Source organism: Rhinopithecus roxellana, chromosome 8 (genome assembly GCF_007565055.1).
Source record: "Rhinopithecus roxellana isolate Shanxi Qingling chromosome 8, ASM756505v1, whole genome shotgun sequence".
NCBI lineage: Eukaryota > Metazoa > Chordata > Mammalia > Primates > Cercopithecidae > Rhinopithecus > Rhinopithecus roxellana.
The window spans coordinates 32,087,113-32,112,436 of record NC_044556.1 but is presented as its reverse complement, the minus strand read 5'-3'; the positions used below and the strand labels follow the sequence as shown (position 1 = coordinate 32,112,436).

Here is a 25,324-nt window from a genome sequence, read left to right as displayed (position 1 = left end):
TCCTGTTCCCAGACAGGAAGAACCAGCAGCGGGATGGGATAGGAAGCACTCGCAACCACCCACCCACCTACCCTCACCTGTCTCCCAACCCTCTGCTGTCCGAGTCCCCAGGGCACTGCTCCATTGCCCAAGACCTTGCATGGCTGGAGGCGGCAGTGTGTGGGGTCTTTGGGCCCTGTGGAGGATTGAAATGGCCATTGTTGGAGAGGGGAGCCACCTGGGCCCAAGCCTCCAGGGTGAGTGTGAGCAGCTCCAAGGCTGCTCCAAGGCTAGAAAGGAGTCTCTGGCTCTGCCAGGGAGGATGACGCAGGCACTGCAAGATTTAGGTGCTTGAAGGGCTGTCGACACCAAGGTGAAGGCGAAGCACAGGCTATAAGGGCGTGGTGGGGAGAGCAGGCACAGGGTCAGGCTGGAGCTGTGGGGTAGAAGAGCTCCATTGTTAGGACTCCAGTGGAGAACAAGCAGGGAGGGAGCTGGGGAGATGGTCTGGAGGTCCCACAGGGCAGCAGAGGCAGGGCTCCCACAGCCAGCTGAGGAGGAGGACTCAGCTTCTCTGTAGGGTGAAGGCTGAGAACAGGCTTATTTTAGGCCCAGCAGGCAGAGCAAGAGGACACATGTTCAGGAGGATGGAGTTTGCTCATGATGCCAGGGTCCCCTGAACATGCTGGTAGTGTGAACACAGGGAGAGGAGCTGGGCCCTGGGCAGGGGTTGGGGGTTAAGGGGCAGGAAGCAGGCTGCATCTCCCCCCCACAAGAAGCCTGGGTGGAAGGGGCCTTGTGAAGGCAGTGTTTGGCTGGCAGAAGGGAGGGGGCTCCTAAAGGAAATTGGATAACAGCAAAAAACTCCTGAATGGTCAGCCTAGCAGTAGGCAAGGACTTGAGCGGAGACTGAGATCACGATGGATATCTCCAGGCATGAACCAGGGAGAAAGAGACAGGAGTTCTGGGTGAGTGAGGAGGAAGACTGGGCTGAGACTGAGTTCCCAAAGGGAACAAAGGAAGCCAGGGACAGAATCTGAGGGTCCTGTATCCCCTCCAGAGGAGCTATTTGTTGGGTGGCTGGATCGCACATCCACCACCACCCAGCTGCCTCACCTGGCCTGGACTAGTAAAAGCCATGCCTGTCCTTCCTCTAGAGTCTTCAAACCCCTCCTGCAGCCCCTCAGACTCAGACTTGGAGCCCCCATCCCTGGCCCCAGTGCTTCGACACTGGCCCTCACATTGGCCCTGGAAAGTTGCTTTATCTGAAGCCTAGAACCTCCCACCTCAAGGGGGCCAAGGACACGTCTTCTTCCTCTTCTGCTTTTCTCTACCCAGCACGCCTGTGGTCCCCCTCTCTGAGCTTTCTCCCAGTCCTGCCCCTCTCCCTGCAGCACTTGATGACATGCAAGCTGGGGAGTCAGAGAGTCCAGGAGCCCAAGGATGCCTTGCAGAAGCTGTTCGAGATGGATGCGCAGGGCCGGGTGTGGAGCCAAGACTTGATCCTGCAGGTCAGGGACGGCTGGCTGCAGCTGCTGGACATTGAGACCAAGGTCAGCCCTCCCAGCAAACCCAGCCATAGCCAGCGTGGGCTGTGGGGAAGCAAGCACTAGCTCTTGAACTCCACCCTCCATGCCCCAAAGGGCAACCACCCTCCCCAAATACAACACACACCCAGGCCTAGGAAGAGACAGGGGACAGAGGCACAAGAGTCAGGTAGATGACACCCCAGCCACAAGTCACCAAAGGGCTAGGACGAGCTGGTCAGGAGCTCCCAGAAGCCACACGTGGCTCTTGGTGGCCTCACAATTGACCTCTCCACCTGGCCCAGGAGGAGCTGGACTCTTACCACCTGAACAGCATCCAGGCCATGAATGTGGCGCTCAACACATGTTCCTACAACTCCATCCTGTCCATCACCGTGCAAGAGCCAGGCCTGCCAGGCACCAGCACTCTGCTCTTCCAGTGCCAGGAAGTGGGGGTGAGTGGTCAGGGGTGATTGGTCAGGGGTGGGGTTCATCGACTATCACCCTACCATACACACACACGCGCACACACACACTTAGCCTGCCTGACTGCTGCTTCCCAGGCAGAGCGACTGAGGACCAGCTTGCAGAAGGCTCTGGAGGAAGAGCTGGAGCAAAGGTAGGCAGCCTCGGCCCAGCCCACTTATGGGGCCTCCCAGCTCAGCCTCGGGGGCCAGACCCTGACCCCATATCTTGGGGAACCCAGAAGGTTGTGGCCCAACCAACCTGGGCCTGGACTAAGGAGGAGCCGGGACAGAGGTGGGCATAGGGAAGGGGCTGGGCCCAGGGGGCACTAGAGATTGTCCTCAGAGACTGAGATGGGACCCGAGAGGGCCCAGAGGGTAGGCAGATGAGGCAGGGTGGAGTCAGGGGTGGGTCCAGAAGGAGACCAGGGAGCAGGGGGTAGGACTCCTGCAGAGAGGTGGTGGTGCCCCTGGGTCCTGGAGCAGAAGTGTGGGGAGGGCCTCTCTCCCAAGAACCTTGTCAAAGATGTGACCCCTACCATGTCCTCAGCAGACCCCAACTTGGAGGCCTTCACCCAGGCCAGGACAGATGGACGGGGCCTCCTATGGAAAGGCCACTCCCTATGGAGCAGGCACTCTATCTGGAGCGGGGGCTCCCTCCAGAACAGCCCCACCAGAGGACCCTAGAGCATAGTAAGTTTGAGGCATGGGGGCAGGTGGAGGAGAAAGTTTCGATAAAAAGTCAAAGATCTAAGATCTAGATCCATGATCCCCTTACATTGCAGGCCTCCCGCCATCCCCAAGGCCCCTGCCACACCACCCCAGTGCCCAAGAACCAAGTGTCTTTACTCTGCCTCCTCCAAGGCGGCCCTCTTCCCCTGAGGACCCAGAGAGGGATGAGGTAACTGCAGGTGGTCTCGAGCTTGCTGAGGCTTTCTGGGCCTGGGAAAAGGAAGGACACCAACCCTCCCTCTTTTTCTAGGAGGCCAGGGTCCCAGGATGGCCAGGGCCTGGGCCAGGAGGCCAGAGAAGCTTGTTTATACTCCAGGCCGGGCCTGAGGCTGGGGCCTGTGGGGGGGAGGGGTGCGGGAGGCATGCTGGGAGTTCTAGAGCAGGCCCAACTGCCCATTCAAGGCCATGCGTTGTTTGGGGCCCAGGAAGTGCTGAACCATGTCCTAAGGGACATTGAGCTGTTCATGGGAAAGCTGGAGAAGGTCCAGGCAAAAACCAGCAGGAAGAAGAAGAAATTTGGGAAAAAAAGCAAGGACCAGGGAGGTGAGTACTGAGGGCCAGGGGAGAGGAAGAGGGGTGTCTTGGGGTGATCTGTGGCCCACTGCCTTGCCACTTCTCCCAGGTCTCACCCAGGCACAGTACATTGACTGCTTCCAGAAAATCAAGTACAGCTTCAACCTCCTGGTAGGTGGCTCCCCACAAGTTCACCAGGCCTCTCCTCTTCCCCTTCCTCCCCACTAATCCTCTGCTGTCTGGACTCAATCATCCCAAGCTTTTTTCTTCTCCATCTACTCCCCCTAGAACCTCCCCTCCTCTCTTGGGACTTGTGGGAAGTGCCAGCCTTCTAGCCAAGGCATAAAACAATTATGGTGCAATGGTGAAGATGGGGTGGGGTGAAGGGTGGTGACAGGCATTGCCCTGTGTCCCCAGGGAAGGCTAGCCATCTGGCTGCAGGAGAAAAGTGCCCCTGAGCTCGTGCACATCCTCTTCAAATCCCTAAACTTCGTGAGTCAAGGGAGGACAGGGTGGTGAAGAGGGACAGGCTGAAGTCAAGAAGGAGTAGAGGGAGGAAAGGCGGCTGGTGGAGGGGGACGGGGGAGCAGGGGCCAGGGTGGAACTAGATGGGCTGGGGTGAGAGCCAAGGACACCAAGGCTCCAAGGGAGATAGGAAGGAGCAGCAGGCCCAAGGCAGATGGGGACACTTGCAGGAGTTAACATCCTACCATTGCCAAAGTGGGAAGCCAGGGACTCTGGGCGTTTCCTACCCTCACTGGGCCCTGTGGGAGCCTAGGCTTCCTGACATTTTCCATCTCTCCCCTAGATCCTGGCCAAGTGCCCTGAGGCTGGCCTAGCAGCCCAAGTGATCTCACCCCTCCTCACCCCTAAAGCCATCAACCTGCTACAGTCCTGTCTAAGCCCACCTGAGAGTAACCTTTGGATGGGGTTGGGCCTGGCCTGGACCACTAGCCGGTGAGTGAAGACAAGGCCTGAACTGAATTGGGGGTCAGGGGCATGGAGGCATCAGACAGGACATCAGAGGTGGCCAGGCTCTATGTTGCCACAAACCAGAAATATTTCAGAGCTACTCAGGGGACTCTATACAGAGCTTCCAACTTCTTATTTGGCTAAGTACAAACAGTTTATTAACATAAGAAAAGTGCACATTTGCCATCACCCACTACTGAAACATGTTATCTCAGAAAAAAGAACAGTTTTTCCCAAGAAAAGGGAGATGGCAACCTTCTACTAAAACATTTTCTCATTTTTGTCAAGGACAAAGTCAAAACTTTGTCTCAATCCAGCCCCAAATTTAAGAATTACTGACGTAAGAGATGCTGCAAATGTAATATCAGTAAGACTTGGCAATCAATGAGCCAGGGGTTAAGAAAGAAAGAGATACTCCCTGCAGGGGTAACTGTGAGATGGGCAGCTGGACAAAAAAGGCAAAGGAGGCCAGTGCGGTGGCTCATGCCTGTAATCCCAGCACTCTGGGAGGCTGAGGTGGGCGGATCACCTGAGGTCAGGAGTTCAAGACCATCCTGGCCAACATGGTGAAACCCCGTCTCTACCAAATATACAAAATTAGCTGGGTGTAGTGGTGCATGCCTTGGAGGAGCTACTTGGGAGGCTGAGGCAGAGGAATCACTTGAACCCAGGAGGCGGAGGTTGCAGTGAGCTGAGATCGCCCCGCTGCACTCTAGCCTAGGCAACAGGAGGGAAACTCCATCTCAAAAAACAAAACAAACCAAAAAGCCAAACGGATGAGAGCCAGGGAAGTGGGAGGAACCAGCTTGGGCACGCTGATCTGAGGCATTCTTGGAACGTTCCGCAGAGGCCTGGTGGCTGGGCAGCTGAGAGGGGATGCACGGAAGTGATGGCTGGAGGCACAGCTACTGGGGAGCACTCCAGAAGGAGCCCCTGAACGTGCCTTGACAAGCATAGTTTGCTCTACTCCATGAAAGGAGAGGCAAGAGCCTTGGCAAACTTCTACATGGCGAATGCAAAAAGGGTTAAGAAGGCAGAAGAGTTAAGGAGAACCTGAAGAGCAGAGGGATGAAAACCAAGGGAAAAGGCTTTAGAAAAGCAGAAAAGCCAACAGGGAAATGAATCTTTCCTTGGAGTTATTTGCCTATAACCACTTTTATTTTGTTTGAGACAAGATCTCGCTCTGCCACTCAGGCTGGAGTGCAGTGGCGTGATGATCTCATCTCACTGCAGCCTCCACCTCCTGGCTCCAGCAATCCTCCTACCTCACCTTCTTGAATAGCTGGGACCACGGTGTGCCACCTGTGTGCCACCACCACATCTAGCTATTTTTTGTATTTTTTTGTAGAGATGGGGTTTCACCATGTTGCCCAGGCTGGTCTTGAACTCCTGAGCTCAAGGGATCCGCTCACCTCGGCTTCCCAAAGTGCTGAGATTACAGGCATGAGCCACCGCACCCCACCATGACCGTTCTTTTCAATTCAGCCCCATTTACAAAATTTTGTGTCCAGTTTGTCTGAAGACATGAATTATAGTTCAAAACTATCTATTTTTTATTATGGTATAATATACATAGCATGAAATTAACCATTTTTATCATTTTAACCATTTTAAGTGTATAATTCAGTGGCATTACGTTCATTAACAATGTGTGCCACCAACACCATTATCTACAGTACTTTAAGAACTTTTTCATCATCCCAAACAGAAATTCTGTGCCCATTAAACAATAATTCCCCATTACCCACTCCTCAGCCCTTGGAAACCTCTATTCTACTTTCTATCTCTATGAGAAATATGTTGCCTGTTCTAGAAACCTCATATAAGTGAAATCATACAATATTCGTCCTGCCGTATGTGGCTTGTTTCACTTAAAATAATGTCTTCACGATTCATCCATGTTGTAGTATCTATCAGAACTGCCTTCCTCTTTATAGCTGAATAATACCCCGTTGTTATGACTATGACATTCATCTGTTGATGGACATGTGGGTTGTTTCCACCCATAACAATCTATTTTTATGCACTCTCTGTGCAGTCACTAAAATGAAATTACTTATCAGTTCTGGACCTCCCATCTCATACCAGTGTTCCCTTGTCCAAAACCCTGGGACTAAGAGTACCTGAATAAGCCAGTCTCACAGCTCTTGGGGCTGTGCTGGGCTCCCACTGTCTGTGGGAATAGCTCTGGTATCTGTCTAGCACTAGCAGGAGAGGAAAACAGAGGTTCTACAATAGACTCAAACAAGAGGGCCTCAAATTCTTTCATTCAGCCACTTGAACATTGAATAATCATGTCAAACACATCATTTTGTATTTCAAAACCCAGACTTACTTCTACAATTTCAGTCGTTAGAAAAACAGATTAGCACATAAAATTTTTCAAATACCCACAAAGATGCAAAACGACTTCAGTATTCATAAAATGATGTACGATTGATGAATACTTCTAAATGTAATATTAAGTCAGATGTGCCCTTAGATGTTTTCTAATTTCTTAACATAACCAGAAATAAATGAAAGACAGAAACATAGAAAATAGAATACCTAGAGAAATGTAAAAACCCTCAAAAGAGTTTAATTTCAGGCAAATTATATTTAGATAACTTGATTTTTGGCAAATTGACCCAAAGCTATAAGTAACACTAAATGTTGTGGTCATCCAGAAGGACAGAGACCATACAAGGCCATTAGATTTGGCAATCAGGATTTTAAATGGACTGGTTTCAATAAAGTAATGGCAGAAGTAGAAACCACGTTGCAGGAATAATGAAAGCAACAGAGACAAGAATATATAGGCAGAGGCTATAGGCATATTCTCAAAAAATTTGGTAAGAAGAAAGTAATAGGATGACAGCTTATAAGGAGTAGTATTAGGGTCAAGACCCAAGCATGTTTCTAAGGCACAGAAGGAACCAATTAAAAAGATTCAGAAGAGGGAATCATTCCTTTGTTCCCATTGAATAAACACTTAATAGCTGCCTCCTGTGTATCAGCCACTGTACTAGGGGTACAGCCCCCAGGGAGATCTATATATAGTAAGAAACAAAGAGAAAAGAATCATGAGCAATGGAGTGTGAGAAGAGCAATAACCCAAGGATGTACCAAGTTCAGCAGAATATTTACTTCTGCCCCAGTGAAGCAAGGAGGAGAAATTCTTCAAGGAAATGAATGGGCATTCCCTGGAAAGACAAGAGGAAAATATTCCAAGCAAGGCAAGCCTGAAGGCCACAAACAGCATGGTCCTCCTGGGCCCTGTGCTGTGGGAGAGGGGGAGGCTGAGAGGCAAGGACCAGCCCATCCCAGAGTCAACGGGAGCAGCTCAGCTGCAGTCTACTCACAAGGTGGAAATCCACAAACAATTTAGCTAGAAAGAAAAGGATCTGCTGCCAGGAAACTAAAAACAGCCTAGAAAAATACTGCACGAGCCCCCTGGGGTGTTGACCAGCCCAAAAGCTCTTGTAGTTCCACTACTTCAATCCAAACGCCCATTCAGGGCAATGAAGCGTCCATCATGTTCTTACGGAGGTGGTGTATCTTTACCTCACGGGCAGAGGTGAGGCTGGCCCCCAGACACCTGCTCCGTGGGATGTGTCCAGGCTTAGCTGTTTGCTCCTTTGTGGGTGTCGGGGCCTTTCATCTGTGCACATGGACCATGTCACCTACTAGCCAAAAGATTCCTGAGGCTAGGCCCTGTCATCCCCTCCCTCTCCACATCCCACAGCCTGGCATCAGAGTTCACAGAGTGGATGTGAACTTAGCTTTGTTTCTCTCTTCAGGGCCGAATGGACAGGTGATGAGCCGCTGCCCTACCAACCCACGTTTTCGGATGGCTGGCAACTTCCAGAGCCCTCCAGCCAAGTAAGGGGAGCTTGGCACAGAGCCCTAGCACAGCCCTAGTCCCTGGCTAGTTTCTGCCCTCCCCATCCAAACCATGGTCACACAACTAGTGTGACCTAACACTGGCAAGCCAGCAAATTCCATGGAAACCCAAAAGTCACCACCAGACTGCAAACAGGAGATATTTGGGGAGACTCTCAGGGCTGGGACATAGGCTCAATTTCTGAGGCCCCATCTCCAAGTGGTGGGTGGGTGGGTTCATGTGGGCACCTGTATCTGCATACTGGGGGAGACAGGAAAAGCGATAGGAGGCAGCTGTGTGTGAGCTGCTTATGCCTGTGGTCAGATACCCCAGCTCCCTCCCACCATGCTGGCTGCCTCCTGCTCTGACTCACTCTCTGTTCTGTCCCTTACAGGCACCCTTAGGATACCAGGCCCCTGTTTCCCCTCGGTATGCTTTGGGCTTAGTAGGGACCATGTGGTCCTGGGGAGGACAGGGCTGTTCCTTTGGATCTCTGGCTCTCTACATCTCAAGAGAGCCAACAGGGTCTCTTTTAGCCAGACAAACATGTACAAGGACATCCCTCTCCTACCTTGGGGGAAAAACAGTGTTCTACCCTCCTAGGCTCCCATAGCTTCTTCTCATGATACTACCCACACATGTTTCTGATCTCCTAAACTCCAGTATAAAGTGCTTAGGGCAGAGCTCAGATGTAGAAAATTCCACTCCCGGAAATGTCTTCAGAAATCAATGACATTTCAGACCCCTCCTGCCTGCAGAAAGCCCCACTCCAAGCCCCACCTAACATTGACCTGCCAGCAAACTCTAAAGAAACCCAAAAGTCACCATCAGACTGCAGGCAGGAGATACCTGGGGGGACTTTCAGGGCTGGGATATAGGCTCAATTTCTGAGGCCCCATTCTCCAGCCATCCTGACTCTGTTTCTTAGGAAGGGAAGTCACAGGTTAGGGAGCACCTCACACTTTCCTCAGGAGAAGACACACAACAATGACCCTCAGCCTGGGGACCCCAACTCCAGACCCTCCAGCCCCAAACCTGTCCAGTCAGCCCTGAAAATGCAAGTCTTATATGAGTTTGAAGCTAGGAACCCACGGGAACTGACTGTGGTCCAGGGAGAAGAGCTGGAGGTGAGGCTTGGGCCAGAGGCTAGAAAAGGAGGTGGTGGTTGGTGGGAGCTACAGGCAGCCAAGGGTGGGTGGTCCAGGGAGGGGGCTGCCAAGGTGGGTGGCCTAGACAGGGAGAAGGAGGGTAGGAAAGGGCCGGAGGGAGAAAGCCTTGTGTGGGGAGGGCAGGCTGGCTGGACAGAGGCTCAGGGGACTGAGGTGGTGACTCTTGGCAGGTTCTGGATCATAGCAAGCGGTGGTGGCTGGTGAAGAACGAAGCGGGACAGAGTGGCTACATTCCCAGCAACATCCTGGAGCCCCTACAGTCGGGGACCTCTGGGACCCAGGACGGGTCACCCTCTCAGGTACTACCCAGCCTGGACTATCCAGAGCCCTAAGTCCTGAGTTGGAGGTGGGGGTGAGGAAGATTCAGTGGCAAGTGGAGGAGATAGTCTTGGTTTGATTTAAACTGTATTATTGCATGCTTAGTGTGTGCCAACTTTATCATGGGGCCAGAGCAGAGAATAAGACCAGCTCCCTGCCAGACCAGAAAGCCACAGAGTAAGAGAATTGATTTGATGGGAACCTAGAGAAGGGACCCAGATGTTAGGGGCTGTGGTTGACTGTGAGATGAGATGGACTCTGACCCCTGGTTCCCCCTGATTCTAGGTTCCAATGCTTCGACTTAGATCGAGGCCTGAAGAGGTCACAGCCTGGTTGCAGGCAGAGAACTTCTCCATTGTGTGAGTGCCTGGCCCTACCGGATGTGGAGGGAGAAACTTTATAAAGGGCTAACCAAGGAAACCCAGAGACCCAGAACATACAACCTGGCCTACATTGTACATGACCCCCATCCAGCACTGTCTCCGCTGAGTTAGAGGACAGAGCAGAGGCGTGTTCAAGCCTAGATTAGAGATTAAGTGGGGAACCCTGCTGTGGCAAAGGCAGCAAGGCTCAGGGGAGTGGACTCGGGAAGAACCCCAGCTGCCAGCTCAGTCGCCCTTCCCCAGCCAGAAGATTCTCTCCCAGAGCACTTCTTTCAAGCCTGGAAGTTCTGAAATTGGCTGAAGCCAAATGCTGACTGTACTCCTTCACTCCCAGACAGCCTACTCCATGAATTTTTCTGTAACCCCAACCTCCAAGCCCAAAGAGCCCCTTTTCTATCCAAATGCTCAGGCCTAGAGTGCTTCCAGCGCACCACTGATGGCTTTTGCCGTTTTGTTCACAGCACGGTGAGGACACTTGGGTCCCTGACGGGGAGCCAGCTACTTCACATGAGACCTGGGGAGCTACAGATGCTATGTCCACAGGAGGCCCCACGAATCCTGTCCCGGCTGGAGGCTGTCAGAAGGATGCTGGGGGTGAGGACACCCTGGGGTCCTGACACCCATTGGGACTGTCTGGTGCTCCTGGGTGAGAGAGAGTGCGAAGTTGACAGGCCTGCCGGCCCAGCCCTGGGGCAGAACTGAGTGTGGCGGGTGCTGGGCACAGGATATTCCCCCAGGGGCTTAGCTTCATGCATTCAGGCTTACCTTGAGGCTCCAAGCTTATTGGTGGCATAAGCTCTGCAGATCCCTCACCCGCCACCAGCCTCATCTGAATCTTTTTCTTTCCTCAGATAAGCCCTTAGCCACCAGCTTAGATACCTCCAAGAACCAGGCCCTGCTAATGCAAGATGGCAGATCTGATACCCATTAGAGCCCCGAGAATTCCTCTTCTGGATCCCAGTTTGCAGCAAACCCCACACCGCAGCTCATACAGCAGAAACAATGGACAGGCCCAGAGGCTGAAGCAAACAGTGACCCTTCTGGCTGTGTTGGAGCCTCCCCAGTAACCACCTATTTATTTTATCTCTTTCCCAAATCTGGAGCATTTATGCCTAGGCTTGTCAAGAATCTGTTCAGTCCCTCTCCTTCTCAATAAAAGCATCTTCAAGCTTGTCATGTGCCTCCCTCGTGGCTTCTTCTGGGCCTGAGGGAGACCAAAGGCGGGGAGGCAGGAAGGGCTGGGACACTTGGCATGAAAACGGCAGCAAGCCTACATCCATCACTGAGCCAGATTGTTTGAATGTGAGTGGACATTCACACAGCAACCTGGAGCTGGGAATCAATTTAAGAATCATGGTCCAAGCTCTCCTGACTCTCTTTCCAAACAAACTCCAAAATAAAGCTATGCTCACTATCTTTTTCGCACACACGTCTCTCAGTATATTCCAAGGCACCCAGCACAGCTGCAGACACACCACTTCACAGTAGCAAAGAGCACAAGGACCGACAGCTGTGGGCTTTGGTCAGTTGCACCAGCTGGCTGGGTGAACTCCAGCAAGTCATTCCACTCTTTGGGACCCTGTTTTCTCAAGGGTTAAGCAAAGAGTCTGGACTGTCCGTAGCTTTGTATATTTTTTAGTAAAAGTAGCTTTCTTTAACCTCAAAGGAGTCCCCTCTCTACATACCAGTAGCTATACTTGTATTGATTTAGTCAACAGATAAGGCCCAATGTACTTGTGGATTTGAGGGTTCTTAAAATGTTCCCTTAAATCTCTCTTAGCTGAATTTGTCCATGACCCTAACATTGTCTGGGCCCCAGACTGCTCTGTTTTTAGACTGCCTATGTCATTCCCTGAAGTTCCTGGCCTCAGAAAATTATCTCTCATAGCTGTTAACAGAATAGGAAAGCAACAATTTTCCCTCACAAAAGAGAGAAAAGGTGAGACCCTTTGGGTGTAAATTGTCAAGGGCAAAAGTTACCCAGAAAAGTTAATTTCTTGGGATAAGGGAGGAGGTATTAACCCATCACCCTCCATTGCCTCCCAGAGCTAAAAGAGCCTAGAAGCAGGGAAACTGTTCATGACCAGAAAAAAGTGTTTTCACCTGGTGTTCCCCAGACTTCCCAAGAAGACTGCCATGCAGCGAGAGGCTGTTCAGATGGCCAAGTGCAGGGAAACTAGCACCAACTGTGTTATTAGACAGATCTAGGTCTGAATCCCAGACCATCTGTGGGACCTCAAGCTTAGAGGAGCAACTCCCCTAACCGCTCCAGGAAGTTTCTTCTTCTAGAAAATGGGCATAACACCTACTTCCTAAAGTTGTTGTGCAGCTTAAATTGGAATAAATTAGCTAACATACATAAACACTTAAATATTGCCTGGCATATGATAGGTACTCAATAAATGCTAATCTTAAACCTCAGGTGAATTTGTGACTGGCCTTTTGCTTTCTTGGGAATGAGACACAGGCATTATAAATTTCACCTGTCCCTGTGGTTTGTACTCTTTTCCTTTCTTCTGTTTAGCAAAATGCCCTTTTTAAAAGTCCCAACCTTGCTTCAGTTGAACTGATGGGCAAATATGATTTCCCACACCCAAGCTAGGGGATCTAGGAGCTCAGAGTGCCCTGAGGGCTGTGCTGCGGAGGCCTGGCCAGAACCCTCAGAGCTGCTCAGGACTCCTTCCTCTGTCACTCCTCCACAGTCAACTAGAACCCTATCTCTCCCGAGTTGACCCTGCTGCAAATCTGTGCCCCGTTTCATTTGCATGGGCCCTGCTGAAATTCAGAAGCTTAGTTCTTCCCATGACTATAGGGGCCTCCTGCAGGTCTCTTGCTCTGTCAAGGTCAAAACCCCTACTTTCCTAAATTCAACCATTGATTCTCCATCTTCATCTTACTTGATCAGCCACACTTGACACAGTTGATCACTTCTCCCTTTAAACATCTTCACTTGGCTTCCAAGGCCCTTTGTTTTCCTCCTACCTCCCTGGCCATTCCTTTTCAGACTACTTTGCTGGTTCGCTCTCATTTTTCCCTAATCTTTACAAGTTGATATGCCAGAGCACCTCAAACCCTTAGACCTCATCTCTGCTACTCGTGCTCCCATGGTGATCTCATTTAGTCTCTGGTTTCAAATGCAATCTACAGAGTGATCACTCCTGTACTTGCTGTTTCCCTTTTCCTAGAGTTCTCCCTGCCTCCTGCAGGTAGGAAGTGATTCAAGATAAGAGATGGAGAGAGCTCTTCTGGCCAGGATAGAGGGTGATTCTGAGAAGGCTTCAAGGAATAGGTGAGCTTTTGAGCAAGGCTACTTGAGGAAGGGTAGGCCATGGACATTAGGGTGCAGGCAAGAGCAGACCAAACATGCTTGTAAAAGGAACAGCAATTATTCTGTTTTATATTTATATCAGCCCATGGTGGCCCCTACAGCAGAGTGGCTTGATCTCTCACCTCTTTCAGGTCTTTGTTTAAAGATTAACTTCTTCATGAGGACTTCTATGAACATATCCTTTAAAAACACAAATCCCCTTCCTACTAGGACTCCCCCAATTCCCATCCTGAGACCCCCCTCTTCTCGATTTTATTTCTATCTACAGGATGTGTATCACCATCTGACTTACTAGATATTTACTATATATTAGTTTATTTATTCCCCATTAGAATGTAAACTTCCTGAGGGCAGGCATTTTGTCTGTTGAGTTCAATTCTGTATCCCCAGTACCTAAAACAGTGCCTGTCCATAACAGGCATGTTAAACATTTTTGGACAGATGAATGAGTGAATGAAAAATGGTAGTACCTTTCCTCCTCCAGTCCATGCTACACAAAGAGGCAAGATTAATTTCCCTAAATGCGTGAGCATTAGGAAGTGGGAGGGGTTGGAGAAGGTGGAAATTATAATAAGGAAACCATAAACTACTTAAGCCCATAAAACAAAGGTAGGAAACATTCAAGATAAGAGACCTCTTCTGGCCAGGATAGAGGTTCGTTCTGAGAAGACTTCAAGGAGAAGGCAGACATTTGAGCAAGGCTGCTGAGGAAGGATAGGCTGTGGATATTAGGCTGCAGGCAGGAGGATCACAGGGCAAACACTCCAAGGCGGGAAATGCAAGTGTGTGTAGAAGGAACAGCAAGCATTTTTGGGTTGGGCTGGCTTATGAAGTTGTGACGGGCTGACGGCGAGATAGGACTGGAAAAGCATGTTGGGGTCAGGTTGCAGAGGTCCTTGACTGACAGAGAGGGGAGCTTGGTCTGTGGGGAATCCTCTGCTCTGTGTGGTCAGAGGCTGGTCCGACTCTCCGGCCTTGCCCCAGTCTCCCTATCCCTCATTCCAGCCCCGGCTAGCTCGGTAAAAACGGCGCGAATCTCGCTCTCCCTGGCTAACTAGGGTCCCAACTGCCTGGCTAGTGTTGCTTTTCGCGTCTTCACTGACACCATTAATGAATGAAGTCTGGCTCCCACCCGTGGGGAAGGGAGGAGCCTCAACCTCCGGTCCGCTTGCTCGCCTGCAGCGCTCCCGCCCAGGTCCCGCCTCGGGTTGCGAGGCCCTGAACCCCAACACCGACAGAAGTAGCGCCTGCGCACGGCCCTGTGGAGCCGCGGAGGGAGGGGACGGAGAACGGGGCGGAGGCGGAGTCAGGACGCCAGCGCGTGGGCCCCGCCCCCTTATGTCGGGTATAAAGCCCCTCCCGCTCAAGGTTTCCCCAGTCCGCCAAGGCTCGGAAACCCTTCGCTATGTCGTGCGAGTCGTCTATGGTTTTGGGGTACTGGGATATTCGTGGGGTGAGTGCCGTCTTAACGGTAGAACAGCTCGGTCAAAGAGAGGGACGCGGAGACGGCGGGTCTCTGGGTTCCCGGTCTCCAGTAGGAGCAGCTCTACGCGGGAGCATTTTCGAGCTGCCGAGCCACAGACGTCGACCCCTGCCCAGCCTCTGGGATGGCGGGCCCTGTGGGGAGGGGCCGAGGAGACCACGCAGGGGCCGGGCTTGGGGGGTAGCTTAACCACCGCCCCGGCAGGATGCAGGGGCTCGGCAGCCCCGGAGCCGGGGACGTTAGCGGGCGGGCGTTGGGAATGGGTGGGAGCTGCGCAGTCGCTGAATCGCTGTTTCCCCCAGCTGGCGCACGCCATCCGCCTGCTCCTGGAGTTCACGGATACCTCCTATGAGGAGAAACGATACACGTGTGGGGAAGGTAATGCCGCTCTGCGTGCCCGTGTAGCCAAGCTGGCCCTCCACCTGCCCAGGTCTTTTACGCCCAGAGGGTGGTGGCGTCTCGCCAAGGCCGGGTGGGACGTCTGCCCCAGTCTGGATGGATAGCGACACATCCTTTATCTGGAACTGGGGGTTCTCTCTTTAACATAGCCCAACCGCATCTTAATGCTTAACCAAATAGGGCTCAGAGGCTCAATGGTTATGCTTTTAGGGCCCGGGAGTTTGAGGTATTGGGGACCAAGTCATTTCTTTAGATCTTTCGCTCTTGTCAGGTGAGGTATTAAGGAGGTTGGGTCCCACTTAATTCTGTCTTTTACAGCTCCTGACTATGATCGAAGCCAATGGCTGAATGTGAAATTCAAGCTGGACCTGGACTTTCCTAATGTAAGTGGCTTTAGTAGAGGTGGCGGGCAGAAGGGAAAGCCTTCAAGTGTATCCAAATTTGCCTCTTTCCTGCCTGGTACAGAAGGATGCAAAATAGGGGATCTGAACCTGGATAGAATAAATAGAATTCAGGGGTCCTTGAACTGGATGGATATGTATTTTCTTTTTTTTTTTTTTTTTGAGACGGAGTCTCGCTCTGTCGCCCGGGCTGGAGTGCAGTGGCCGGATCTCAGCTCATTGCAAGCTCCGCCTCCCGGGTTTACGCCATTCTCCTGCCTAAGCCTCCCAGTGGCTGGGACTACAGGCGCCCGCCACCTCGCCCAGCTAGTTTTTTGTATTTTTTTAGTAGAGACAGAGTTTCACCGTGTTAGCCAGGATGGTCTCGATCTCCTGACCTCGTGATCCTCCCGTCTCGGCCTCCCAAAGTGCTGGGATTACAGGCTTGAGCCACCGCGCCCGGCCTGGATATGTATTTTCATTCCCATTAACCACTAGCAAAAGTGATTTCCTTTTATTGTGAAGAGAGACAATAAGTGACATTGGTTATTAGCCATGTCTGTCACTTTGTCACTAGTAGAAATCAGATATTTTCTTTTTTGTGTGTTTTTTGTTCTTTTGTTTTGAGACAGGGTCTCTATTGCCTAGGCTGGAGTACAGTGGCACAATCGCAGCTCACTGCAGCCTCAACCTCCCAGGCTCAAGCAGTCCTCCCACCTCAGCCTCCCAAGGAGCTGGGACTACAGGCACAGACCACCATGCCCAGCTAATTTTCGTATTTTTGTTAGAGATGGGGTTTTGCCGTGTTACCCAGGCCAATCCTGAACTCCTGGGCTCAAACAATCCTCCCACCTCAGCCTTCCAAAGTGCTGGGATTATAGGCGTGAGCCACTGTGCCCAGCCTGAAATCAGGTAGTTTTGTATTCTATTAAATGCATTGCAGATATTTTAAGTGATATTTATATATGTGTAAATAAATATATACATATAATGTTATTTACTTTGAGACTATGTTAGTCATTACATCTGCTTACTATTTAATGCATTAATAGGCATGTTACGCTATTTGAATTTTTAAAAATATTTTTTGATTGTGTAAATTATCTATTTTGCTTCATGCTTTTAACAACTTTATTCTGAGAAAAGGTCCATGGCATGTACATACACCCACATATACACACACTAATTTAAGAACCCCTGTCTAGAATCTCGTGAACCCAGTTGCTACCTTCTACTTATTTTCTTTTTTCTCCTAACGCAGCATCTTCTCTTTCTTGTTCACTGCCCTGCAAGTGTTCTTTTCCCCAGGAGAGAGAGGTAGGGAATCAAGAGAGAGGTAGGTTGTTCATCTGGCCTGTCCTTTTCCTTTCAGCTGCCCTACCTCATGGATGGGAAGAACAAGATCACCCAGAGTAATGCCATCTTGCGCTACATCGCTCGCAAGCACAACATGTGTGAGTGGGGTAGGGCTGGGGAGGGACCCCAGGCTGGTAGTTTGTCTGAGAGTGGACAATGCCAAGGGTGATTTGTTATCATTTGGCCTACAGGTGGTGAGACTGAGGAAGAAAAGATTCGAGTGGACATCGTAGAGAACCAAGTAATGGATTTCCGCACACAACTGATAAGGCTCTGTTACAGCTCTGAGCACGTGAGTTTCTTTAGCACACATCTGCTGAATGGAGTATCAGAAAAAGGGGTATTTAGGAACCCAAGGGTTATCTCTGCTCCATTCTGCTGCTGCTACCTTCCCACCAACCCAGATTATTAGAATAAGAAACAGAACTTATAATTTTTGGTTTGTTTTGTCATGTAATTCCGGTTCTGGTGCCTCTTCTTTCCAAACTCCTCCTTCCCACCCTGCCATCCTCAAGTGAAGGCAATGAGAAGCCACGTAGAGAAGGGGCTACTAAATGTCCATCACTGGCCTGTGCCCTGATTAACTACAAAGGTGATCACCACTATTCTCATTCTGTTTTTTCCTCTCAGGAAAAACTGAAGCCTCAGTACTTGGAAGAGCTACCTGGACAACTGAAACAATTCTCCATGTTTCTGGGGAAATTCTCCTGGTTTGCAGGGGAAAAGGTAGGAAGAAGGGAAAAGAAGAGCACACCTTCTATCTCTGCAGGCTACTACTCCTCAGATCCAAGCATCTTACTGCTTTTCTTCTAGCTCACCTTTGTGGATTTTCTCACCTATGATATCTTGGATCAGAACCGTATATTTGAGCCCAAGTGCCTGGATGAGTTCCCAAACCTGAAGGCTTTTATGTGCCGTTTTGAGGTGATGTTTCCTGCACCTTTCTCTTATAAAAACACTCACAGGCTTCCCTGGGCCCTGTAGGATCCCGTTGTGGTGGATTCTTGCCTGGCTTTTGCCTAAAGGGATCAATGGTTGGACACCTCTAGACCTTTAAGTCTTGGGAAAAGCCTGACTTCTACACCTTGAAGGCACTGTCTACAAAAAGTGGAGGAGGCAGACATAGGCAACGTGAATGTTGCTGTTTTGGTATGCATCTGTTGGACTGGGTTGGGGTCTTTATAAGATTTGGTGTATTTTCCTTTCAGGCTTTGGAGAAAGTCGCTGCCTATATACAGTCTGATCAGTTCTTCAAGATGCCCATCAACAACAAGATGGCCCAGTGGGGCAACAAGCCTGTATGCTGAGCAGGAGGTAGACTTGCAGAGCTTGTTTTGTTTCATCCTGTCCCTAAGGGGTCAGCACTCTTATCTTTGCTCTTTTCAATAAATAGCATTTAGGTTACTGGTGTCCAGCTGAATTTCTCTTGGGTATAAAGGCTAAAAGGGAAAAAGAATATGTGGAGAACCATCAAGATATGAATTGAATCACTGCAACACTGGCATCCCCCTACTCCCCAACTGAGTTCAAGCGCTGTAGGTTCATGCCCAAGCCTTGAGAGTGGGTACTAGAAAAAGAGATTGCACAGTTAGAGAGAGCAGGTGTGTTAAATGGGACTGGAGTCCCTGTGAAGACTGGGTGAGGATAACACAAGTAAAACTGTGGTACTGATGGACTTAACTGGAGTTCAAAAACCATCCTGTGTACACATGGGAGTTTAGTGTGATAAAGGTAGTATTTCAGACTGGTGGGCTGGCCAGTAGAGTTGGGAAAATTGTTTACTCATTAAAAATAATAGACCCCCCACTTGACACTATTCACTAAAATCTGGAATTTAAGGCCCAACATTAAACACAGAGCTGTTGAAGTATTGATGAAAATGTAAGAATTTTTGTGACCGTGAGGTAGGAGAAGTTTCTTTAAAGACATAAAAAGAAAAAACTATAGGCTGCTTTGCCTGTGGAGTAGCGTTCTTTATTCTTTTACTTTTTTAAACAATAACAAAATCACAAAGGAAAGATTTACCAATTGAATAGGGTCAAATTCTACAACTTTTCCTAAGGCACACACAATAAATGACAAGTGAGACAAAAAGCACTAGTATAAAGATTATATAAAGACCTGTAAATCATTAAGACAACTGAGTTCTTAAAAATGGACAAAATAAATGAATAATTTATAAAGTAGAAATGTGGCCAAAAACATCTAAAAGATGTTTATAATGCAAGGAACTATAAATTACAACAGTGAGAAACCATATTTCCTTCTATCCGATGAGTAAAAAGTTTCTAAAGTGTTGGCAAGGCTTGGGAAAGTGATATGCATTTCCTGCTGGTCAACTTGTAAATTAGTATAGCTACTTTGGAGGACAGTTTAGCAACATCTGCTAAAATTTAAATCATATCCTATGACCCAGCAATTCCATGCTATAAAAACTCATCCATGGCTGGGGTTGGTGGCTTACACCTGTAATCCCGGCACTTTGGGAGGCTGAGGTGAGAGGATCACGAGGTCAAGAGATCGAGACCATCCTGGCCAACATGGTGAAACCCCATTTCTACTAAAAATACAAAAATTAGCTGGGCATAGTGGCATGTGCCTATAGTCCCAGCTACTCAGGAGCCTGAGGCAGGAGAATTGCTTGAACCCAGGAGGCAGAGTTTGCAGTGAGCTGAGATCACGCCACTGCACTCCAGCCTGGCTACAGAGCGAGACTCTGTCTCAAAAAAAAAAAAAAAAAAACCAAAAAAACTCATTCAAAGAGGTATATACTAAGATGTTCACTGTGGCATTGTTTGTAATGACAGATAAGCGGAAAGCATGTAAATACCTGTCAATACTGTGGAGTACCACGTGGCAGTGGAAGAATGAGACTGAACTGTGTGAACTAACATGCAAAGATCCCCAAAACAGGCCAGGTGTGGTTGCTCACAGCTGTAATAACCACACTTTCAGAGGCTGAGGTGGGAGGATCACTTGAGGCCAGGAGTTTAAGACCAGCCTGGGCAACATAGTGAGACCCCTGTCTCCCAAAAAAAATTTTTTTACCCTGCACAGTTGCTCATGCATAGTCCCAGCTCCTCAGGAGGCTGAGGTGGGAGGATCGCTTGAGCCCAGGAATTTGAAGCTGCAGTAAGCTGTGTTCTTGCCACTGCACTCCAACCTGGGTGACTGAGCAAGACGCTATCTCTTAAAAAAAAAAGATCTCCAGGCATAGAGAAGAGTCTGGAGGGAAACACCAAACTCATAACAGGCTTACTGTAGGCAAGTGGGATAAAGGCCCAGACTCCATGATGGAAGTTAAAGGGCATTTCCAAGTTAAGGCTAAGACTTGCTTTTCTAACTAAGAGAATGTACTCATGCATTGCTTGTTTAGTAGAAACTATTTTTAAGAAAAGAAAGCAAACTTAAGAAACACTGACTCCTTTGGAGATGACTTGGCACCACTCTCCGTTCACAAAGCAGAGTCCGAATAGTCTTCAGAGACAGGCCTGTAGGCCAGATTGTCATCCCCTATGGACCAGAAGCCAAGGATCTCTCTAGTGATGGTCAGAGGGCCCAAATGGCAGGGATACCTGGTGATGTCAGGAGGAATAGTACAGACAGAAGGTGCTAAGCAGACAGTTCAACTGCCATGTTTTGCCACCCCCTATGAGCAGGGATTAGGTGTTCAGGCCAGTATCTTGGGCGTGGGGAGCCTTTGGCCAGAAGAGGTATAAAGCTCAGAAGTTTTTCATTCTGATAACTATTGATATAATTTTCATAGTGTGAGGGAGTGGTATGCTTTAAGGAAAGGCCTTGTGTATTTAAGGGAGGCCAGAGAAATTGAGGATGTCCCTGGGGCTAGATCGGTGCTATAACCAGAAATCAAAAAGGGAATGCGTTATTTATTGCTGTGTAACACTATTGAGAGAGGAGGTAGTTAAGGGATGGATAGGCACATAGAGAGGGAGGGTCTCAGGAGAAGGGATAGAAAGGAACTATGTTCACAAGAACAACCGTGGGACAGCCCCTATACTGCCTCTACAGTTAACAGGAAAAATGTAAGAACTTACCCTTAAGCTGGGATGTTGCTCAGAAGTGACCATCCCAACTTTGGTGCAGGCACAATAAATCAACCTAAATTTCCCTAATTTAACCCAGCTCATTATAATGTCATTAAACATGACATTAGCCTTGTGGTTTTAGCACCCCCATGGGTTTTGCTTAGGCACTCATGGGTAACAACCAAGATGGAGTCACTTTGGCAAACCTTAGGCATGCACAGCTGTAGTACCCCAAGGAGAAAATGTTACCTCTCCCATCTGGGCAAAACCCACAGAAGACTTCCTGGCTTCTGCCACATAAAAGACACAGAACACAGATGTCTTGCTGACAACCTGCTTTCAAGACCCCTGTCTTTGCTGAGAGCTTTCCTTTTTCCCAGTAGATTCTACTCTGCCCTACTCACTTTCCACGTCCATGTGCCTAATTTTTCATGGTCATGGGACAAGAGCCTGAACCTTGCCGTACTCCAGGGGCAAAGGAAGACTTCTAAACTATTCCCACAGATGTAGCAGCCTAAAACAATACATGTTTACGGTCTCCAAGTTTTGTGGATTAGGAGTCTGGGCACAGCTGAACTGGGTCCTCTGCTCAGAGTCTCATCTGAAAACTGCACTCAGTGGGTCAGCCAGAGCTTTGATCTCACCCCCAGGCTCAGTGGGGGAAAGATCTGCCTCCAAGTTTGTGTAATTATTGATAGCATCAGTTCTTTGTTTCCTGTGGGACAGAGGTCCTCCATTTATCATTGGCTGTCAGCTAGAGCCACCTTCAGCTCCTTGCAAAAGGGGCCTCCTCAACATGGCCACCCATTTCACCAAAGCTAGTAAAGGCGTCTCCTGGAAGAAGGAACACTACAGTCCTATGTAATCTAATCACAGCAGTGACATCCCATCACCTGTTCTTATTCTATTAGAAGCAAGTCACTGGCCCCACCCACACTCAAGGGCATGAGTACTAGGAGGTGGGATCATGGGGGCCATCTTAGAGTCTGCTCACCACAAGAGAAGAAGGAAGGAAACAGGAGATTGGTCCTGCAGTCCTATGAGAAAAAAAATCCCGGGAAAGACAGATAACAAGAGAAAGCAGCAAGGTAGGGAATGAGCAATTTGCAAGGGAGAAGTTTAAAAAACTCAGGTCTGCAGGTGAAATGTATTTCACATGAATTCCAGATAGATCACATAGGCAAATCACATGTTTCAATTTTTTTAAATTATTATGTTTGTTAGTGAAACTCCACTCGACAGTTATGTAAAACCTGGACCTTACTGGCCCAGAAAGCAGGGAACAGGGAACACTGAGAGGAACAGACCGTTTCCACAAGAGAGGTGGATCCCCAGTTCTCAATAAGCTCCCAGTTCTAACTCTAATATGGGCCAAGAAAAGAATGCTGTCATAATGGCTGCCTTCAAGCAAGTGGCAGATGTAGGGGGGTGGCTGGGAGCACACCCAAGGCACAGAGGCACAATAGTGATGGGTTTATACAAGTAGCATCAGTAAGGGCTTAAAAGAAAACTTGAAACAGGTGCATTAGATTTGGTGGAGCAGTTCCACAAAGTGTTAGGGAAACTCATTTGTATTCATTGTTGCAGGTTGAGCAACTGGGCATTTCTAATTGAGAAAGAAATAGCTTATGTGATTAAAGGAAAGTTTGTTTTAGAGTTGTTTCACTGTTACTAGGGAGAGAGGGACAGGTGTAGTCATGGACACAGATCTGCCTTTAAAGCCAGTTTAAGAAGCACTTATGAAAACACTTGGACTGTGTATAGAAATTGCACATTCCTTATCCTGCAACTGCAGTACAGGTGGAGCAAATGAGCTACACAGAAAAAGAGGACTTAGGAAGTTCAGATGGTTGGTGGGGGAAGGGAAGAAATAAAATTCAGTGGGTGATTTTTCTAATGTGTAAATTTGTTCACATCACTCCCCTGCTTAAAGATTTTTAGTGGCTTCTAAGACCTCGGGGGCGGGGGGAAACTGTCTTCTCAGGCTTACCTTCACAACCTCACCTCTGCTCCCTTGCCAGTGGCATCCTTGGCATGTGCCCTCCCCCTGCTGCCCTGGAGCACTGGGTCCAGTCCTCCCTTTATGAATTTCCAAGGGACCAGCACTATATGGTGCTCAGGAGCATGGACTCCAGAGCCAGGCCATCTGGGTTCAGATCCTGGCTTTGCCCCAGGTAAATGGTGGCCTCCTGTGCTCAGTGTCTTCTTTGTTAAATGAACCCTCTCTCACAAGGTTGTTATGATAAGTGAGGAGATCACCCCTCATATTGTCTTATGCCCAATTTCTGCCTCAAAGAAAAAGTAGGAGTTAAAGAAAAGACAGAAATGAAATCAGTAGTCAGACAGCCTGGTGCTGCATTCCAGGCCTGGTAGTTAAAGATCAACCCCTGATCTAACTAGTTCTGTTATCTATAGATTCCAGATATTGTATGGAAAAGCAATGTGAAAATCCCTGTGCTGTTCTTTTCCGTTCTGATTATCGGTGCATGTAGCCCCCAGTCACATACCCCCTGCTTGCTTGATCGATCCACTATCCTCTCACATGGACCCCCTTACAGTTGTAAGCCCTTAAAAGGGACAGGAATTGCTCACTTGGGAAGCTTGGTTTTTGGAGATGTGAGTCCACCAGTGCTCCCAGCTGAATAAAGCCCTTTCCTTCCACAACTCGGTGTCTGAGGGGTTCTTGTCTGCGGCTCGTCCTGCTACATTTCTTGGTTTTCTGACCAGGAATTGAGGTGATTAATGGACAGTTGAGGCAGCTCCTTAGGCAGGTTAGGCCACCCTGTGAAGCATCCCTGTGGGGAACTCCAGCCAGCTTGAAAGATGCAGATCCTGAGAGTGCTCCCTGAGGGCAGGACATTGCCCCAGTGGAACACCTCACCAGAGAAGCACATGACAGGCTCCCATGGAGGATCAACGCAGTGGCTGAACACCAGGAAGGAACTGGCACTCGGGGTCCAGACATCTGAAACTTGGTAAGACTGGTCTTTGGAACTTGCCCATGCCATTTGAGTGGAAGCGTGGCCTGATCACCCATGATGTGTTTGTACCAGCACTTTGGTTTTTGTTTTTGACTTGACTTGGATTGCTTGATACTTTGGTTTTGGTTTTGACCTGACTTGGATTTCTTGATACCCTGATTTTGGTTTTGATTCTGGTTTGGTGTAAACTGTAAAAGTGTGTGTGTTTCTCTTTACCCATTCTTTGTTTTGTGGTATGCATGTGGTGTGAGTGTGGTGTTTTGTCTCAAGGAAACATGGGTCAGGCACAAAGTAAGCCCACCCCACTAGGAACTATGTTGAAATTTTTCAAAAAGGAATTTAAGGGAGACTATGGAGTTACTATGACACCAGGAAAACTTAGAATTTTGTGTGAGATATACTGGCTAGCATTAGAGGTGAGCTGGCCATCAGAAGGAAGCCTGGACAGGTCCCTTGTCTTGAAGATATTGCACAGCGTAACCTGTAAGCCAGGGCACCCAGATCAGTTCCCGTATATAGATTCTTGGTTACAGCTAGTTTTAGATCCCCCACAGTGGTTAAGAGGACAGGCAGCAGCAGTACTAGTAGCAAAGGGACAGTTAGTTAAAGAAGGTTCTCGCTCCACCTGCTGAGGGAAGTCAGTGCCAAAAGTCCTGTCCGAACCAACTTAGTTCCTAGTGGGGTGGGCTTACTTTGTGCCTGACCCATATTTCCTTGAGACAAAACACCATACTCATGCCACACACACCACAAAAGAAGAATCATGGCAGGAATTGGTACCAGCAGTGACCCCTACTTATCGAGAGCAAGGGCTTCCCACTCCTGAGTCCACAGTACCTACATCTCCACCAGATATCCACACTCCTAGACCACCCAGAGTAGACAAAAGAGGAAGTGAAGCCATGGGAGAAACTCCTCCCTTGGCAGCTCACTTATGGCCCAAGAGTGGAATCCAAATGCCCCTGAGAGAACAGCAATATACTAGGGTAGATGAGGACAGACACCTGGTGGAAAGGCATGCCTTTGTGTATCAACCTTTCTCCTCTGCTGACCTCAATTGGAAAAATAATACTCCATCTTACACTGAAAAGCCTCAAGCTTTAATTGACTTGCTCTAAACTATTATACAGACTCATAATCCTACTTGGGCTGATTGCCACCAGCTGCTCATGTACCTCTTTAATACAGATGAAAGGCGAAGGGTGCTCCAGGCGTCAACTAAGTGGCTACAGGAGCATGTCCCAGCAGATTACCAAAACCCCCAAGAATATATAAGAATTCAGCTGCCAGGAACAGACCCCCAGTGGGACCTAAATGAGGGACCAGACATAGAGAGGCTAAGACGGTACCATGAGGCATTGACAGAAGGTCTAAAGAAAGGCGCTCAAAAGACTACAAATGTAAATAAGGTCTCTGAGGTCATCCAAGGAAAA

At 49.0% G+C, this 25,324-nt stretch overlaps 2 protein-coding genes across 4 annotated transcripts; both read left to right on the top strand.

Annotated features, from left to right (window-relative positions):
- The first annotated feature begins 1,379 nt into the window (after nt 1-1,379).
- EPS8L3 (EPS8 like 3) lies at nt 1,380-11,092 on the top strand. Of its 2 annotated transcripts, XM_030935098.1 has the most exons (16): nt 1,380-1,532; nt 1,811-1,960; nt 2,069-2,124; nt 2,523-2,662; nt 2,755-2,870; nt 3,127-3,244; nt 3,324-3,385; nt 3,632-3,706; nt 4,023-4,171; nt 7,966-8,047; nt 8,443-8,477; nt 8,977-9,175; nt 9,388-9,516; nt 9,821-9,894; nt 10,380-10,512; nt 10,770-11,092. In XM_030935098.1, the coding sequence occupies exons 1-16, from the start codon at nt 1,380-1,382 to the stop codon at nt 10,779-10,781; spliced, it is 1,683 nt and encodes a 560-aa protein (XP_030790958.1). In that variant the 3' UTR covers nt 10,782-11,092. The 2 variants fall into 2 exon arrangements, with proteins under 2 accessions (XP_030790958.1, XP_030790959.1); XM_030935099.1 differs by lacking the exon at nt 3,632-3,706.
- Nucleotides 11,093-13,899: 2,807 nt separating this feature from the next.
- GSTM3 (glutathione S-transferase mu 3) lies at nt 13,900-21,315 on the top strand. 2 transcript variants are annotated; one of them, XM_030935096.1, is made up of 9 exons: nt 13,900-13,985; nt 14,429-14,699; nt 15,032-15,107; nt 15,447-15,511; nt 16,881-16,962; nt 17,056-17,156; nt 17,495-17,590; nt 17,678-17,788; nt 18,073-18,731. In XM_030935096.1, exons 2-9 carry the CDS (start codon nt 14,652-14,654, stop codon nt 18,169-18,171), a joined length of 678 nt encoding a protein of 225 aa, XP_030790956.1. In that variant the 5' UTR covers nt 13,900-13,985; nt 14,429-14,651; the 3' UTR covers nt 18,172-18,731. The 2 variants fall into 2 exon arrangements, with proteins under 2 accessions (XP_030790956.1, XP_030790957.1); XM_030935097.1 differs by lacking the exon at nt 15,032-15,107 and having other exon boundaries at nt 18,073-21,315.
- The last annotated feature ends 4,009 nt before the right edge of the window (nt 21,316-25,324 follow it).